Source organism: Rhineura floridana, chromosome 5, assembly GCF_030035675.1.
Source record: "Rhineura floridana isolate rRhiFlo1 chromosome 5, rRhiFlo1.hap2, whole genome shotgun sequence".
NCBI classification, from domain to species: Eukaryota; Metazoa; Chordata; class Lepidosauria; order Squamata; family Rhineuridae; genus Rhineura; species Rhineura floridana.
This window is the reverse complement of record NC_084484.1, coordinates 170,197,383-170,213,479: the sequence shown is the minus strand read 5'-3', so window position 1 is coordinate 170,213,479 and position 16,097 is coordinate 170,197,383. Positions and strand designations below refer to the sequence as shown.

Sequence of the window (16,097 nt, the reverse complement as noted above, 5' to 3'; positions counted from 1 at the left end):
TGTGCAATCACATTGTCTCATTTTTGTTGCCAAATCTGGGCCCAGAACAAGAGAACAGGATGCAAGATAGTCTTGCCCAGGAATAGGGGTGTCTTGCATGGTTCCACTGCTTGGCTAAAGAGGCAAGTTGCTTTTAGTCAATATTGTAAAATTGGTTGCTTGCTTCTTCAGCATTTCTTTAATTTTCAGAATGGTCTGGGGCAACTGGTATTCAGAGGTGAAGGAAGGATGGAACGCTATTTAAGTACTCCTAATCTGAGTCTAAACCCAATTCCTTTGCCCAGAAGATGGGGAGAGGAGACATAGCTCAATAGTAGAATAGATCAGGGTCCAAATGATGTTGGACTCCAACTCCCATCAGCCCAGTCAATGTGACCAATGGTCAGGGATAATGGGAGTTCTAGTCCAGCAACATCTGCAGATCACCAAGTTCACCATCCCTATTTTACATGTAGAAGGACCCAATTTCATCTCTAGTTAAGAGAATCACAGATTACAAGATTTATCTCTGCTTGAAGCCTTGGAGGGCTACTGATAGTTGGGGCTGATGATACTGGACTAGGTGGACCAATGGCCTAACAGTATAAGGCAGTGGGTATAAGGCAAAAGTGAGTCAGTATTACTGTTTCTGCTTGCTCACCGTTGCAACAGCTCAAGGAGAGTTATAACCCAATCCTATGGTACTCAGACAGCCAGAATTAAGTCACACTGAGTTCATTAAGTATCACTTCCTAGTAAATTTGTTTAGGATTGTAGCCTCTCTCAAGTTTGGAAGCTCATTGGGTGCTGCCCAACAAAGACTGATAGATCAGCCTGATAGAAAAACTTGCAGATTTACTTGCACATGTGTGTTACATTATAATTTTTTCAACAATTTATTTGGGATCAGAGTTTGCACTGCAAAAGCTCTGAAATCCTTCTAGAAAAACAAGTCCTCAGATCTTTATACTATGAATGACCAGAATTTAAAGTAATGATTTAAAGGATTGTTTTATTTTTTTTTAAGTAAAGGTTATTTTGTTTTTTAATTTATTATACATCAAATTAGGCAAAGGATTCTGGGAAGCCTCAGCAAGTATCCCACACCTACATCCAGATCCGGGTAATTGAAGAAAGCATCCACAAGCCAACAGCCATTCCTCTGGAGATTTTTATTGTCACTATGGAAGATGACTTTCCGGGAGGTGTGATTGGGAAGATACATGCGACAGACCAAGATGTGTATGACGTTCTCACCTACGGCCTAAAGTCAGAGCAGAAAAGTTTGTTCAAGGTCAACAACCATGATGGGAAGATCATCGCCCTTGGAGGCTTGGATAGTGGGAAGTACGTACTGAATGTGTCCGTCAGCGATGGGCGGTTCCAGGTGCCCATGGATGTGACTGTCCACGTAGAGCAGCTGATGCAGGAAATGCTGCAGAATACAGTCACCATCCGTTTTGAGAACGTCTCCCCCGAGGATTTTGTGGGGCTCCATATGCATGGCTTTAGGCGCACTCTACGCAATGCTGTCCTCACCCAGAAACAAGACAGTCTGCACATCATCAGTATTCAGCCTGTGGCGGGCACCAATCAGCTTGACATGCTGTTTGCTGTTCAGATGCACCCCGGTGGCTTCTATAAACCTGCCTACTTGATTCAGAAGCTCACCAATGCAAGGCGACACTTGGAAAATGTGATTCGCATTTCAGCTATCCTGGAGAAGAATTGCTCTGGACTGGATTGTCAGGAGCAGCACTGCGAGCAAAGCCTGTCTATCGATTCCCATTCCCTGATGACCTACAGCACAGCACGGATTAGTTTTGTGTGTCCCCGATTCTACCGAAATGTACGCTGCTCTTGTAATGGTGAGTGGTACCCCCCATCCCCCACTCTGTCTTCACCAATCCCGGTGCTTCCAGTCCCTACATTAGAGCACAGTTTTTTATTTCTTTGACATCAATCAGCATAGGCAGTTCAATTCAGTTAGTTAAAAGAGCGTTTGGGAAACGTACGGTTGAGAATTGATTTCTCACGCTCAGCAGGAATGGTTGGCGTTTATTGATGTTAAATGGGAGTTGGAGGTCTTTGACCCCTTGGAACAAAGTTGTCCAAAGTTTCCAGCGACAGTCTAGTCAAGGAGATCCGTAACCTTGTACCATGGAAAAGGTTATAAGCCTTTCCAGCCAAATCTTTTGGGGCATGAAGTGTGGCTGTGTAAGAACAGCCCCAGACAGTATTCAGTATTTTCAAACTGAAGATGACATTTGACCTAAGAGATAAAGTTAAAAAGGGCTTGTCTCATTTCCTTTTTTTGCTAAAGTAAAGGAAACCAATAAAGCCTTTCATTAAGTAATTGGGAGCAATTACTTTTTTTCAACACTATGCTAAGGATGTAGCTTGTTTGTTTGTTTTAATAAACCACATTTGGGAATGTGGTCTGAAGCTCTCATACAACTATTCTTGAAGGGGGAATAATTATTGCATGGAGTATTGCATATTTGCTTTCTGGTAATTTTAGGCACCCATTTTCATGATGCAGTTTTAGGCTCCCCTTTTCTAGAATTCTAGAATGTGGTGTGCCACTGGATGAATTCAGCTTACTGGGGGAGATTCTTGGAAACAAGCCCACAAAAGTGACTACTTAGTCTGCAGGAAAATGTTGCTAGCCTGCTGGGGGTCGCCAGAGGAGAGATCAAGAGCTGTGTCCCACCTCTAGGAGCCCTCTGTATTTCTGATGTGCGTATGGAGAAGGGTGCTTTCTGTGCTGGGCATAGAGGAAAGGTGGAGTGTTCCATCCCTCCTTCACCTCTGAATTCCAGTTTCTGGAATTACAAGTGGGAAGAGCATTGTTGCACTCAGGTCCTGTTCTTGGGCTTCCCATAGGTATTTGGAAGAACAGGATGCTGGACTAGATGGGCCTTAGGTGATCTAGCAGGGCTTTTCTTGCGTTCTTAGCTTACTCACTCACCTATGTGCACTCACCTGCATGCAATTTCTTGTCTCTTATGGCCACTAGGTGAGTGCTTAAATGCAAGGCTACAAGGCTGATGGGAGAGAATACATTTGAGCACAAATAAATCCTCCAGAAAGCTGCACATGTATTCACTGGTCAAATTTGGTGGCATCCTAAAAAAACTGGAGAAGCAAGGATAGCCTATTCTTGAAATATGTATCTTACTAGGAACGCTATTCTCACTGGCAGATGCCATGGCTATTCACTATTTATGCATGCCATCTGTGCAGCAATTTTGCCTAGGTTACCTTGATGAGCAAACTGAGTTATTGAAGCATAACGTAGTCCAAACGACAGGAGAGCAAGAACTTGGGTTTCTCCAGAGGTTTGGAACTTTGTTTCAGCTTGGATAACTTCCCAAAATGTAGGTGCTTTAGTCCAAATCTTTAGACTCCAGTCCGTGAAGTTTAATTTTCAAGTTGTCTGAACTAATCCCACCGGCTTTGGTAAAACTGGTCAGAAGCATATATACCCAGCCAAATTCCCCAGTGGGACTAGGCCCTGTGATTCCCCACCCACTCCACCCTTTGCTAGTAGTGTTTATGCTTACAAAGTAGTTATTTTCTGCATCCCCACAAGTAAATAAGTGCATAGGATTTAACACGTGTTCCTCCAACCAGAGACAATTAGATCCTGCAGATTGTGCCAATTATTGCCATTGATTGTATTTTACCAGTGGTTAATGGTGAAATGCAAGCTTTTTTTTTCTTACTGAAATTCTTCCCTCATTGTTTTCCACATACGAGCATGCCTTCTACTCAGCCTGCCCGTAAGTAAACCCATTTAGTATTGTCTAGTCTAGGCGACTTATGCTACATAAAATACAAAGCAGTCATAGAAATAAAATAAAAACTAAAATTTAAAACACAGCAAACACAAAGACCTCACAGAAGGTGACATCATAGAAAGTGACATCACTGGGACGGGCAGAGCCAAAAACCTTCTGCAGGTGTATAGATTTCTGCTCAGGGGCATAATTATTTCAAGAATAGTATCATCAAGCCGTAAAGAAAAAAGCAAGCTGGAATAGATGGATTCCAAGACTGTTCCACCCACCCACCAAAAAATCAAAATTACATGTGCAGAGCTGAAGAAGGGAGCATTTCTTTGTAGGGGGAAGGGATGTATTTACCCAGTTTTGAATAACTCTTTATAACAGTAGTCCTCAAGCTTTTCTGATCCAAGACTCATATGTTTTTAATCCTAATTTACCCTGCATTCAGCATCTGAAGCCTTTCTTCGTGTGCCCCCTCCAAGGGAGGTGCAGAGGGTGGCGACACAAGAATGGGCCTTCTCAGTGGTGGCCCCCCATTTATGGAACACTCTCCCCAGGGAGACAAACCAGGCACTATTTTATCTGTAAAAACATTTCTTTTAAAAAGCTTTTAAAACATCTTTTAAAAAGGGTTAAAAAACATATTGTTTTTAAAAAAAACATATTAAAAAGCAATTCCAACACAGACGCAGACTGGGATAAGTCTCAACTGAAAAGGCTTGTTGAAAGAGGAGTCTTCAAAAGGTGCCGAAAAGATAACATGACTTTGATCATTTTATTGATCGTAAGTCACTTTGGTTTCACTTTTGTGAAGAAAAGTGACTAATAATAAATAAATAAAATAAAAATAAATAAAAAACATTTTTTCGTTGCATACATTCATCATTATCTTTCTCACCACCTCCACCACCACCCTTTCGCCTTCCCTGTGTAAGAAGAAAATTATTTCAAAAGGGAAAAGAAAATGGTTGTGGTTTAGTACATCTTACCCCAGAATAACACAAATTATAAATGATAATATTCAATCTAGTATATCAACATAGGTACAGAGCCCGCCACTCCAATGCCCGCACTCCATAAGAAATCACACATCAGGATGGAATATCTGGAGCATTAATTTGTTCCAAAAGCAGCCTTCTTTCTGAATAGAAATGTACACAGCCACAGCCATCAAACATAATTATTTGATAATTAATCTTCTGTTGCATTGCAGAGGCGACCTCTTTTATCTATCTACATTTTTAAAATATGCTTCAGATTATATCTAAATTAAAGACTTGACCAATTGCCAAATTTGGCTTCTTCCATATAGGCAGAATACAGAAGTAGCATTGGCTCCCTGCAAATTGTGTTTTGCAAATCGGGAGACAGCTTCAGGAGAGCACTTTCCGTCCTCCTTCCTGTTTCCAACTCCATAGCAAATGCCCCCTTCGCTTGTTAGCTTTAAACATAGTTTAGCATAAGTGCGTTTAACCATGGAGCATGCTAACCAGGTTCTCTCGGTAACCATGGTTTGCATACTTACTTCACACCACAGCTGTGAATTCTAGTTTGCAAAGGAGCAATACTTAGTATTAATCATGATTTGCACCTAGTTCTACACAATGATTGAACCAGCCTGTTGTAATGGTTATAACTATTGAACTTGGACCAGGATCCAAGTCTCACTCAGCTATGAAGCGCACTGGTTGACTTTGAGCCAGTCACTGTTCCTCAGCCACACTTCATGGGATTGTTGTGAGAATCAAAGGGGGAAGAAGAAACTATGTACTCCTTGAAGTTAGGCTGTGTCTAAAAGACCCATAATAACAACATCTCTTAATAATAATATAAATGTAATGTGTACATTCATGATAAACCATGGTTATGAGAGGGGCCACATGTTATTAAGAGTTATTTCTTTTTCTTCAAACCACCTTCATAATGACTGCCTCAAGCCACTCTGTTTTCTGTCAGCTTTTTCAAATCATCATCAAGTATTTTTAAACTTCGCCAGGAAACTTTACAGTGGAAATGGGGGATCTGTCTAGTCTTCCAGTTGTTGCCGGACTTCAACTCCCATCAGCCCTGATCATTAGCCATGCTGACTGGGCTGATGAGAACTGGTGTCCAGTCACATCTGGAGGGCCACCAACTCCGCATCCCTGCTTTGGAGGCTTACGGCTGTGGTGTTCTAAGAATTTCCCATCTCCCACAGACAGTTCTGAGAGCCTTACTTAGAAGAGAACGTTCATGGTGGTGGAAAGTGAGGAGTCAGTAATGTGACTGATTTAACCATTCGGGAACTTTGCTGACACCATTGCACAGTATACAATATAGTTTAAATACCAGTTGTCACAAGTCAACATTAGCACTGACAGAATGTCATTCTACAACATGACAGCAGTTGGTTTTTCTGTCTGGAAAATAAAATATAAGATGCAACGGGGGGGGGGGCGGAACAAGAAAGTCAATTCAGTGCTTTGGATCTCCTAGTCTTATTTTCTAGCTTGACACTTTGAAGGAAGCAATCAGTAGTTTGAACCTAAGCCTCTGCCGCAACTCCAGTAATCCATTGATAAGCATCTGGCATTGGGAAGGGGCCGTAGCTCAGTGGTAGAGCATCTGCTTTGAATGCAGAAGGTCCCAGGTTCAATCCCCAGCATCTCCAGGTAGGGCTGGGAGAGAATCCCTGTCTGAAACCCTGGAGAGCTGCTGCCAGTCAGTGTAGGCAACACTGAGCTAGATGGACTCGTGGTTTGGCTCAGTATAAGGCAGCTTCCTATGCTTAGGCTTTAAAAGTGATTTGTGTCCCCGTTCCTGCTGGTAGGCTTCTCAGACATTCAGAGCACTTCATATATATATGTATGATATAATACATCTTCTCACAATAGCCCAGTAACATGGGTCAGTAGTGTTGGGGTCTCAGTTTTACAGTTCGGGAGCTGAGCGGCCACTGTGTGTATTATTTATTTGTTTGTTTGTTTGTTTGTTTGTTTGTTTATTTGTTTATTTATTTAAAATATTTCTATCCCGCCCTTTTGCCCTATAATAGGGCACTCAGGGCGGCTTACAAAAATAAAATCAGACATGTGCATAATAAAATTGTAAGCAGTAAAATCACAAAAACATTAAAATAAATTAAAATACATAAAATACAATTAAAATACATAAAATACAATATACACACACACACATAGGCATTGGTACTAAAGGGACTACAAAGGTAAAATTTAACGTAGAAGACAAAATCAGTAGAGCAGAGCTGAGATTTCATGCAAGGAGTCTGCCGCTCATGCTGTCAGCCCTCTGTATTGCAGCAGCTTTGAAATGGCATGGAATGGGAAGAATGGTCAAGGTACACACTGTACCTCCAGAACCAGGAGCAGCATGCCTTTAGGTGACATAGCAGCTACACATTACTTGTGACATTGTGTAGATCCTCCCACTGTGATAATAGCATTTGCTTGCACATCATTATGTATTTAATGTACAGCAGTTGATGGATTTTGTGCTGTCCAGGTGAGCATTAATGCACACCCACAGAAAAAGCAATCCATGGAGACACTAAGCTATATTGCCAGGTGGTCATTTCCTTAGTGACAATGGTGATATTTTCCACAGTCACTCCAATTCTAGCTAGGTTACATGGTCTGCAACAGTGAAATGTTTTGACTATAGTTATTGGCACTTTCCTATGTTAACATTTTAAAAACAGCATTGTTCTCTGTTTATAGTGTGTAGCCCATATAGACCTTCTCTATTCCACTGTTTCATGTTTGCCTTTTGTCTGGTTTTCCCCATTTTCACAGTTTTAAATCCTGCACCTTCATGGAAAGCAATCCACATCATGTGTTTGTTTGTATTTTACCATGTATGTGATCTTCTTTGCAATGGTGTCCAATCTATTGTGAATCATTCAGGTGGGCACTTGTTCAGTTAAAACAGTTGGTTCAGTTGGTGGTGACAACACAATCACCACATATGGAAAAGATGTCCAAAAGAAGACATGTGTATCTGCAGGTATTACTAGGATTAAACACTGAAGGGTGATCCTGGTATTCTGGTACTGCAACCTTAGATGGAAAGGAATTCATTTTTTTCTCCAGCTCATCATACCAGAGACGCATTTCTAGTCTACACATACTCCTATTTTGACATTTGAATTTTTATTATATTTTCAAAACAGTGAAATAACAAGTTTACAAAATAATCAAATAATGTTTAATAAACATATGTATATATGTAGACAAGTGGATAAGCTTATAAGTATATTATAAAACATTAAACAAATGAGTTGTATCTGTGCCTTGTTTTGCCACACCCTAATGAAAGGATTGCATCTCAACAAATTCATTGGGTGATACCCAACTATGTCCTACTCAGAGAAGACCCACTAAATCAATGGGTTTACTGTGAGTTGGACTAACAGTGGATACCACCCATCTTCTTTTATCCCAGTTTATCCTCACAACAGACCTGTGAGGTAGTTTAGACTTAAACTGAAAAACAGTGACTTGCCTAATAGTGCAATCCAATCTCAATCCTTGACAATGCAGGAATTTGAACCCAGATCTCTCCAGTCCAAGACCATCACCCTACTAGGTAGAGTCTACTCAGCACACTTCACTTGTTTTCCAACTATTGTCATGTTTCCTTTTTTCTAAAATCAGGTGGATCCATCCCATCATATTAAATATAATCGACTTTGGCTGACCTTCTGATTTCGGTCTGTAACCCAGAACAGTCTTATTTCTGCTTCCTAGAGCCCTGGGGAGTGTCCTTTATTTGGGGGGGGGTTGCCTAGAGGGAAAAAAAATCCCCCTTAACATATGTTTGCTGGCTCTAATTCTGGGAGAAACAAAGAACAGCAGAAAAACTGCTAGACTTCAGAGTAGATATGCAAGACTTGACTATAAATCCCTAAAGGTGGGACAATGTCCTCATGAGTGTTTTAGTGGCTTTTAGTCTCTGCCATTGTGAAATCACCCTGAAAATGCATGTTAGCCAGGAGCAATGCAATAAGATGTGATTTGTAGCTTGGGGGCCCTTATATCCACAAAGACAGGCATAAAGAACTCTCTCCAGAGCGTCAATATTTTAAAAGTTTTGTGACAGCTATAAAATCACCTACAGAAGCTTGAATAAAAAGTTGAAATGCCTGTAGTTTGTCTGTCAGGACCACTCTTGCAGTTTGATGGGAATGCTGGCTTGTGCTGAATAAGTGGCTTTGTGCAAGGAGTGGGACACAGTGCCACCGCTGAAGCAATGTCATAGTACTGGCAAAGTGGGACAGAGCCATCCAGTGTGGGCCCAGTTGCCTGGCAGAACACCCTTCAAATGATTTTGAAAGAAAGAAAGAAAGAAAGAAAGAAAGAAAGAAAGAAAGAAAGAAAGAAAGAAAGAACCTTTTGGCTCCTGAGACACTTAAAGAGCCCCAAGAGGATTATCCATGTTTGTCCCTGGCATCTCCTCTAAGATGCCCGTTTACATTGTCACAGTGAGTTTGCGATGGCAGGGGTAACCACTGATGAAATTTATTTATTTATTTATTTTATATCCCACCCTTCCTCCCAGCAGGAGCCCAGGAAGGCAAACAAAAGCACTAAAAACACTTTAAAAGTCATAAAAACAGACATTAAAATACATTAAAACAAAACAACTTTAAAAACATTTTTTAAAAGCTTTGAAGGCTTTTTTTAAAAAAAGGTTTAAAACATATTGTTTTTTAAAAAAAAGGTTTAAAAGCATATTAAAAAGCAATTCCAACACAGAAGCAGACTGGGATAGGTCTCAACTTAAAAGGCTTGTTGAAAGAGGAAGGTCTTCAATAGGCACCGAAAAGATAACAGAAATGGAAATGAAACTTTAGATCTAGGATAACATCCTAGCACCAGCTCAGCGTGCGCAAGTTAGGACTGGAGAGCCAAACAAATGCCACAGGGCCAAAATGTACAGCCTGCTCAGGGGTAGAGCACATGCTTTAAATATGGAATGCACTTATTGATTACATGTTATAGCCCCTGCCAGTTCAGGGAAGACTAATAAGCTGCCTAGGTGGACAGGCTTAACTCTGCAACCCACAAAACATCATCCCCCTGAGAACTCTTCCATCTCCATTTCTTAGTGGCTTACCAAACATCCTAACATTCTAGGTTCTAGCCCTTGTAGCTCCTGACAATGGGTACCACTACCAGCTTGGCATCTGGTAAGTTTGCTTCATGTTGGCTGGACTCAGCACCCTGAATGCCACTTGTTTCCTTGGAGAGTCTGGAGGTTGAACATGGAAGTGCCTGAAACAACCACCTTGAACCTGTCAACCAACCACAGGAGCCTTTTTAATCACACACCCTTGTTGAGATAGCCACAGTCATACCTGGACAACTGAGGCTAGCTAGGATCTAACAACCCATTTGTAACTCAGCTAAGCCATTTGGCATGTTTTTGGCTATCGTGGAGGTAGGAATGGGGGGAAAAATCAATTCAGTTTGCATTTAAACCAGAATCTTATCAAATTTGCACTTTCTAAACCAATAAGAGGACCGAAACACAGCCATCTTTCAAAATTCACACTTAAAGAATTTTGTGATATAGTTCTCCAACCAACCAATGTTTACAAAAATGCCTATTTTAGGGGAAAGTGTGCATAAAAGGAATATATTAGTGAAAATAAAATACAAAAATACATTATATTAGGAAACATTGCTTGCAAAAATGAGTACATTAGGCAAAAGTGCATACAAAAATGTATTTATTGGGAGAAATTCACACTAATATGCTGAAGAGTTTTCATTTTTTTCTGTAAAGAAATTGCAAATTGCTGCAGAAATATGAAGAACTGAGTTTCAGGTTGGAACAGTGAAAAACTGGCAGATCCCAAATGGGCAGGTCCTTCCATCACGACATGGACAGTTGTGGTTCACTCAGGGTCCTGTTGCCCAGGGTGCTAATGGCCTCTATCATCACAGAGACTACCTGAAACAGTTTGCCTGCGCACTGTCAGTTTATATGAGCTTTGCACTCCAGTCCTACACACCTTGTGAGTCATCCAGCTGAACACAGCCCACAAGCCGTAAATGAAAGCCCAGCAAAAACTTCAACAAGAAACACACACACACGCACCTGCTTCTGCTGCCTGATTAAGACTGCAAAACCACAGGGGCTGTCACGCACCTGGGAAGCCCGAGCACATGGCTTTTGGGCTGTGTTTGGCTTGCTGGATCACCAGTCATGCAGGCCTGTCGCATTAAATTATTACCTTCTTTCTACGTGCCTCTAGGCTTCATAGGGAACTTATTCTACCTAGAGTGCAAATCAGCTGAAACATCGCAAAGATTGATTTACAAGGCCATGTATTGATTTTATTGCTTGGTGTCAAAGATTTCACCGGAGGTTAAAAGGTTGTGAAAACATGTGGTGCCTTGTTCCAAAATCTCAGCAGGGTTGTCTTCCCACAAGCTTTTGTATATTCATGAGTCCTGCAGCTTTTTTGCCCAAGTGACTTGTCTATCTGTCAGCTACGGAGAGGCTTGTTGAAAATTACTGCCTGACATGACATAAAATTTAATTGTGTTCTGAGAACAAATACCCTGTGCATACAGATCTGTGTGCAGTGCTTATGCGATATGTGAACATGTTGAAAGAGCTAGCGGAATCGGATGGACAGTTAGGAACTCTAAAAGATACTATTTTAACTGTTCTGTAATTTTTAGCAGAGCAATATATCACTGCCGCCAAACTCTCCATGCGTTTTAAAAATATATCATAACAAAACAGTGAGAGCAAGGATTTCATTTAGTCTTGAAAGAGTGGTCTTGGTTTTTAACCATGTGTTGTCCATGGTGTTGAAAATAAGCAAGCAGGATAGGGAGAAAGGAACCTTGAAATGAGAATTAGAAATAAACTGGACAGGTGATTCTCTCTCTGCCAAAAGCTTCACCTATTGCATTTTTGCAGCTTAGTCTGCTATTATAGCAGGTGTGGAGATCCTGTGGCCCTCTCGATACTGGACTCCTATCTCCCATCAGACCCAGCTAGCATGGCCAATTGTCAGTGGTGATGGGAGTTGTAGTCCAGCCACACCTGGATGGCCACAGGTTGCCCACTCCTGTGTTATAGACACAGGAACAGCCCATGCCATTTTCTTTTCTAGTCAATTGGCAATCCTTTCTGCCGCAGGCGTCCCCTGGGCCAAATATGTCTTCCTGCATTGCTGCTGCTTGGCCCCACTATGACCAACTCCAATGGCAAAAGAGGAGTGAAGATTAATAGTATCTGTGGCAATTAGGGATGGAAGGATCTGTCAGTTTCAGTTCTCTTAATTTCTTATTTTTCCAGCCATCCAGGTTTCTGCAGCAATTTGTGATTTTTTTCTTCAGCTTTTTAGTGCAAATTTCTCCTAATAAAACACATTTTATATGGAGTTTTGAGTACACATTTTCGCAAGCAACTAACATGATGTCTTTTTATATGTTAATTTCACTAATATATACATTGTATGCATACTTTCTCCTAAAATGCTCTTTTATAATCATATTTGTTGGAGAACTGCATCACAAAATTCAAATAAGTGCGGATTTTGAAGGATGTTTGTGTTTCTGTTCTCATATTGTTTTGTATTTGGCTTTAAATGTGTACTGAATCAAATTTCTCTCCCATTCCTAGCAGCAAATGGACGTGAATATACAAGTCATGGGATGAGATGGCCATTTTCCATCTCAGACCCAACTTCCTTGCCAAGCCTTTTTGTTGTGATGATATATACCTCAGTAACGTGGAGGTATCATATGCAGTGCTGAGAACTTAATGCCAACCCATTTTAGTCATATATTCCCATTATTGCATCCAGTACTGTATATTGTTCATAGGAATGTCTATGCATCATTTTGCATGACAGTGGCAAGGCAGGACTCTTGAGTTGTTGTATTCCTTCAAGACCTGGTGAGCAAATACTTGACAAAGCAAGAGGAGTGCTCTGAAATACTAAATTGACCGCAGTACACTGTACATCAACCCCAGGCATTTATGGTGGTTGTTGTATTTGTAGGCAGGCTGTGTCCACTTCAAAACCCTGCAGTAATAATTTTTTGTTTCCAGGAAAAGACCAATGCAATTTGAGCTGTGCTCCAAGCAAACCCATGTTTACCTTGTCATGAAGTGCATTAGGAACTAACTGTCTGTGATAACTGCAAGGGGTGTGTTTGCCCTCCTACATGTCCACTGCATCCTTTGTATGCTGTAAATAAGACTTGGAGCTAAATAAAGAGATGGTCAGAGAATGCTGCTTTTGTGAGACTCAGCGATGCCTTTTATTAAATGGGAAGGAGTGCTCCTTGTTCCTAAATTTGCTTTGAGATGCCATACATGCATGCACCATACATAGATGTTCTACACACACACATGTACACTTTGATTACCCAATTAAAGACCAGTTTGATTCACTAAAAGAGAGGAGTTGATCCTTTTCTAAAAATGGGTGTTAATTATTTTATCGTAACACAAAAACTTGCAATAATACTGGTGGTACCATCTACTCCCATCTCTCTCCCCGATCTTCTAAAATGGGGCCAAAAGGGATGAAGAATCATTGCAGTGCAGCCGCAAGAGTAATGCCGGTAGCCTGGCATATTTACAGTTAAAAACATATAAAGTACCTTGCTGACACCCCAGCAACTGGTATATTCTGTGGCAATGCTGCCTCTGAGTACTGCCTGCCTGCTTTTCCTTACATCTTCATAAAAAAGAAGGCTAGACATTTTTTTAAGTAACAGCTGAAAATTCAGAGAGGGCCCTGGGATTTTCCTAAGAGGGAAGACCCCCCCCCAAAAAGCCCACCCTAGGGTGCCTCATAGAGAACCAAAGTAAAAAGGCTTTTCCCCCCCAGTAGCATTGTTTTTATTTGTATGCAGAGATCTAAATATTTATTTTTTAATCTGTTAGCAAACTTAAACCTACTCATACAATTAATCAATTAAGAGTTCATTCAACAGGTAACAGGCCTTTTTATATATATGCTGTCACCCGATATAAATATACTTTATTTATTTAAAAAGACATTTATATGCCACCTTTTGAGCCCAAAAAAGGCCCATGAGACAGTTTACAAGAATTAAATCTAATTACAATTAAATGAGCATTTAAGAAACTAGAATAAAAACAAATTAAATGCATCCAAACAGGCAAGAGGAAAATAGACTAAAAGCCTGGTAGAATAAAAATATCTTAGTCACCCACCTAAAAGACATCAGATGTCTGGAAGGAAGAGCGGGATATAAATTTAATAAATAAGAGACCAATCTGATATCCCTTGGAAGGAAGTTCCACAATGGGGTGCCACCACCAAACAAGGCCCTGCCTTGTATCCCTGCCAGCCACAATATGGTCTGCAGTGGAAGACAGAGCAGGGTCTCTGAAGATGATTGCATTGGCGGGCAGGTTCATGTAGAACAGCCTTTGCTGATCTGGTGTCTGCAAGGTGCTTTGGACTACAACTCCCATCAGCCCTGTTTGTGGTGGTTGGGGTTGATGGGGGTTGTAGACTAAAACGTCTGACAACCATGAACATAGTAAATTTGGAATACATGGGGATTTCATCTTTCTGCAATTTCCTTTATCCTCCACAGTTTCACCCCCTCTTTCATGCTCTGGGTGCAAGTCAACAGAAGCAAATGAAACCTGTTGCTTAGGGAGCCTCTCTGTTTTAAATGCACGAGCTCACCTGGGAGCCCCAAAAGCAGTAACATGGGTAGACGTTGGTCCTCGCATGTATTCATTTCCTCTTGAGCTCTTTTTGCCTTAAAACCTGGAAAGATTGGTGCCGTATGTTTTCATGTCTCTGTCAGATGCTGGGAGGCCTTTTTAATGGGCAAACGTTTTAGGATTGGCTTGGCAGCTCAGGCTGAGTCCAAAATAAATGAATGAAAGTGAATATTTGTTGGTATTTCTTTAGTCGTGCTGTAAGTTCATATATGTATATGGGCAGAAGCAGACATTGCACAAAACATTCCCAAAGCAGCAGCCTCTTCCTGAGTTCTCTCCCCATAATACATAGTACAATTTACCCTATGTCTGAGTGTAATCACATGAGGTTCACCCCTCCCGATCAGCAGCAGCCAACAGTGTGGAGCAGATCTTTCCCGGCCTCTTCAATTCAAAGTTGTCACATATGACAACATATGGAATCCATCAGCAGTGTTCACCAGAACTTCTGGTTTCTACACCTGACTTCCAGTTGTCCTAAATCATTTGCTTGTGGTTACTTTTAACCCCCAGGATCTGGAAGGCGTATATAAGGGCTGCACAAATTGTAAGCCACCACATTGAATCCACAAACGGTGGCTCATCTCCACCTGAAAAAATGGGATGCAGACAAAATCAGAAGCATTGTCAAGCACATTGTCAAGCTGACATTGCTTAACTGGTAGCCTGAGTTCATCTTTGTGGGTCAAAGCATGGTTGGAAGTAGTATTGAAGCCAAATTTTTGCATAAGAACATTTTTGTTGTGAAAGTGGGAATGTCAAGGTTCACAACACCCTCCACAGACATTTTCTAATATTTTGCACTGTTTTTCTTACTTCGCAGCCTTGATCAACTATAAAAAATGTAAATGTACTGCCTTCACATCGATTCCGACTTATGGCGACCCGATGAATAGGGTTTTCATGAGGCTGAGAGGCAGTGGCTGGCCCAAGGTCACCCAGTGAGTTTCATGGCTGTGTGGGGATTCGAACTGTGGTCTCCCAGATCATAGTCCAACACCTTAGCTAACTTTAAGATATTAACCAATCAGTGATCACATAGCCAACATGTTGATGCCAAGCTGCCATCTAGTCAATCATTTTTAGCTTTGTGATAGTGCACCATAGCTCCAGACATGGCATCATCACCAGTTCAGAGTGAGGGCAAGAAACTATTGCTGTCACTCAGAGTTAGTGTCAGGGAGGAAGTTGCACTGCAGGGCCTTGCCCCTAGCACACTCCTTCCTGAAAAACCTCTGGATTAGCTGACTTCCAAGGACTTTTCCAACTCCAAAATCCTATGATTCCTCCAAAGGAATTTTACTTTATATGATGGATAGGGATGGAAGGATCTGTCAGTTTTGGTCCTCTCTCTTTCTGATTTTTCCAGTCTTAAATCCAGTTCTCACATTTCTACCGCAATTTACTTTAAAAAAATCTCATGAAAATTCTTCAGCATTTTAATGCAGATTTCTCCTAATAGATACATTTTTGTATGTGGTTTTGACTGATGAGAATATTGTTTGCAAGCAATTTCTCCTAATGCATGTTTGTATTATTTTCACTAATATATTCATTTTCGTGTGTGTTTTATGCACACTTTCCCCAAAT

The 16,097-nt window shown here is 41.0% G+C and overlaps 1 protein-coding gene across 12 annotated transcripts in view; it reads left to right on the top strand.

The window, feature by feature from the left end:
• The window catches only part of FAT3 (FAT atypical cadherin 3), a 697,764-nt gene that overhangs the window by 636,572 nt on the left and 45,095 nt on the right, over nt 1–16,097 (top strand). For all 12 annotated transcript variants that reach the window (XM_061628858.1, XM_061628860.1, XM_061628859.1 and 9 more), the window contains one exon: nt 1,049–1,847. In XM_061628858.1, the coding sequence (XP_061484842.1) occupies nt 1,049–1,847 (799 nt within the window). The remainder of the gene's footprint in view (nt 1–1,048; nt 1,848–16,097) is intronic.